Source organism: Neopelma chrysocephalum, unplaced genomic scaffold (genome assembly GCF_003984885.1).
Source record: "Neopelma chrysocephalum unplaced genomic scaffold, ASM398488v2 Primary Assembly neopelma1_200, whole genome shotgun sequence".
NCBI lineage: Eukaryota > Metazoa > Chordata > Aves > Passeriformes > Pipridae > Neopelma > Neopelma chrysocephalum.
The window spans coordinates 108,805-111,737 of record NW_020897862.1 but is presented as its reverse complement, the minus strand read 5'-3'; the positions used below and the strand labels follow the sequence as shown (position 1 = coordinate 111,737).

General features: G+C 51.2%; 1 protein-coding gene across 1 annotated transcript in view; it reads left to right on the top strand.

The window, feature by feature from the left end:
- LACTBL1 (lactamase beta like 1) overlaps positions 1-665 on the top strand; it is a 19,103-nt gene extending 18,438 nt beyond the window's left edge. Inside the window, exon 8 of the mRNA XM_027702924.1 lies at positions 632-665. Coding sequence (XP_027558725.1) covers positions 632-665 — 34 coding nt within the window. The remainder of the gene's footprint in view (positions 1-631) is intronic.
- The last annotated feature ends 2,268 nt before the right edge of the window (positions 666-2,933 follow it).

Sequence of the window (2,933 nt, the reverse complement as noted above, 5' to 3'; positions counted from 1 at the left end):
GGGAACAAGGGACAGAACGAAAGGAAACAGCAGTTTAAGCTGGATAAGGGGAACATTTCTTCATGGAAAGGGTGGTCAGGCATTGGAACAGGCTGCCCAGGGCAGTGGTGGAGTCACCATCCCTGGAGTTGTTTAATGAATGTGTGGGTGTGGCACTTGGGGACGTGTTTTAGTGGTGAACATGACAGTGCTGGGTTGGTGGTTGCATTCAGTGATCTTGGAGGTCTTTTCCAACCCTGGTGAATCAATGATTCCATGTTGTTAATGGCCAACAGCACATCGCTGTGGTGGGAACGGTGTCAGGCACAAGTGCAAGACAGGACAGGTCCCACCAAATGTGGAGTCCTGGCTCCTCAATGCCCCTCCACATTTGAGAGATACTGGGATTGCAGCCCTTAACTGAAAGCAAAGCAGAGGGTCAGGGCAAGACAGCTCTGACCACCTCAAAGGGAATATCCAACTGCAGAGTATGGAAATAGCTGAGGAGCATGGAAATGCAGAGGGAGTGCAAAAGGTGCCCTACCCAACAGGTTGTGCACAATCAGACACCTCCAAAGGGTGTGTCCTCCCACACCATAACTGGTGTGGATCCTCTTGCAGGGCAACATCCTTCTGCTGTTTGTCCCCACAGAGCCTTGGAAGTGGACGTGTCTCAGAGAGGATGATACACCTGCCTCCCCCCTCTCTGGCTGTCTCAGTGTTCTCACTCTGTGTGCTGCTCCTCAGCTTCAGTTTGGAGTAGAGAGGCCATCACTGAAAGCCCAGAAATCCTCGATTCACAAACTCAGTTCCCTGCCTTTTCTCAGACAATTCCACTTCCCTGATCAACACAAGGAATCATGGAAACCTTGCCTTACAGGGCCGCTGCTGCATTGGCTTCCTCCGGACTCTGCACCTCGTACAACCTTATATGTTCAAGTGTTTAACCTGGGCTGTAGCAACAGCAATAAAACGTTTGCAAATGCCTCCTGTCCTGCCTTGTCCTGCCCTGGGGGTGTTGTACTGTGGTAGATTTCCTGTGGAGGTGCCTCCTGACACACCTGACACAACTGAGCTTTCTGGGCTCCGGGACGTGGTTTTGTGATTGCAAAATATTTGAGTGGTCTAACTCTGGTCTTTTTGAGTGAGGGTTGAGGGCCAGTTTGGGGCTGTTCCTCTTGCTTTGAAACAAAATAATTGATTGTTTACCCTCAAAAGCCTCCAAGAAAAATTAGGATTTAAATCCCATGTCACTCATTGGCCAGGAGGAAACATCACACTGGACTCCCCCCTCCACCTGATGGAGAGGTTTTACTTTTCCATCAGAAATGCAGACACTGACAAATCTTCCCTGTTCTAATGAGTCACCTTCAAACATGTACATTTTGGGAGGTCTTGGGTCCTGGGGGGTGGCCAGTTGGCCCTGAGTCAGCAGTGCCCTGGCAGCCAGGAGGGCCAACCCTGTCCTGGGGGCATCAGGGAGGGGATTGTCCTGCTCTGCTCTGCCCTGGGGTGGCCTCACCTCAACATTGGGGCAGTTTGGGGGGACACAATGGAAGGGAGAGATTGAGCCATTAGAGAGTGTCCAAAGGAGGGACAGGGAGATGGGGAAGGGCCTTGATTTGAAGCCGTGTGAGGACACTGAGGGCACTTGGTGTGTTCAGCTGGAGAAGAGGAGACTGAGGGGAGACCTCACTGCAGTTCCAATTCCTGGGCAGGGGCAGAGGAGGGGCAGGGACTGAGCTCTGCTCTGGAGGGACCAGGGACAGCACGCAGGGAATGGCCTGGAGTTGGGTCAGGGGAGCTTTAGGTTGGATCTCAGGAGAAGGTTCTTCCCCCAGAGGGTGGTTGGCACTGCCCAGGCTCCCCAGGGCAGTGGGCACAGCCCCAAGGCTGCCAGAGCTCCAGGAGGGTTTGGATGATCCTCTGGGGCACAGGGTGGGACTCCTGGGGATGGGCCTGTGCAGGGCTGAGAGTTGGACTGGATGGTCCTTGTGGGTCCCTTCCCACTCAGCACATTCTGTGCTGTGATTCTGTGACTATAACTAGAGGTGGTGGGATCTGATCTGGGTTTGGCAGATGAAGAGAAGGCTGAAGGATCAACTTACCAGCAGCTACATCTGCTTGGAGGACAATTACAAAGAGGACAGAGAAGAACTAAGTGGTACCAGACAGTCCAACAAGGGGCAACAGCCACAAATTGCAAGTTGGGAGGTTCAAGGTGGCTTTTAGGAAAAGCCCCCTCCCCAGATGTCTCTGCAGCCCTTGGACAGGTCATGAAAGACAGATATTTCCATCCTTTGAGGTTTTTTGTCCAATATTTGGACAGGCAAAGGCTCAGCCATTGCAATCTAGTGTAGGGAACACTTCCCTGCTTTGAGCAGGACATCCTCCACAGAAATTCCTTTCATCCCTGTGGCCAGGTTGGATCAGACCAGCTTAGAACAGAAAGAAACAGTAGGACCATTTCTAAAACATTGGGACGTGAACCTTCATGACAACTGTAGATGTGGTACAGGTGGAAAAGGACTCTGATACTCTGCTCAGCTCTTCCACACATCTGGATTTTTGGCTTTGGAGGATTTATTCACAATACATAAGTATTTTTTTTCTGTGGAAAGGAGAGTCATGGGGCACATCTGACTAATGCTGCTCATCTCACACTGGTATGAAAAATTACTGGTCAATCCCCACTTTTGGCAATGCCCAAGACACTCTCCCAAAAAAACCTCCCTGGAATCAGAACAAACACTGCCCATGTGTTTCCCCTGCTGCAAGCCAAGTTCAGCCTCTTTACACCAAAGGAAAAATAACCAGACATATCTGGTGTGAATGGTTGGAGTCCTTCCAGCTTTCTTGGCTGAAGATCCAGCTCCATGTTCTAGGCAGTGCTGGGAGATCTCACTGTTCCCGTGTCTTTGCTCTGGGAATGAAGGTCACAGGAGCAGCAGAAG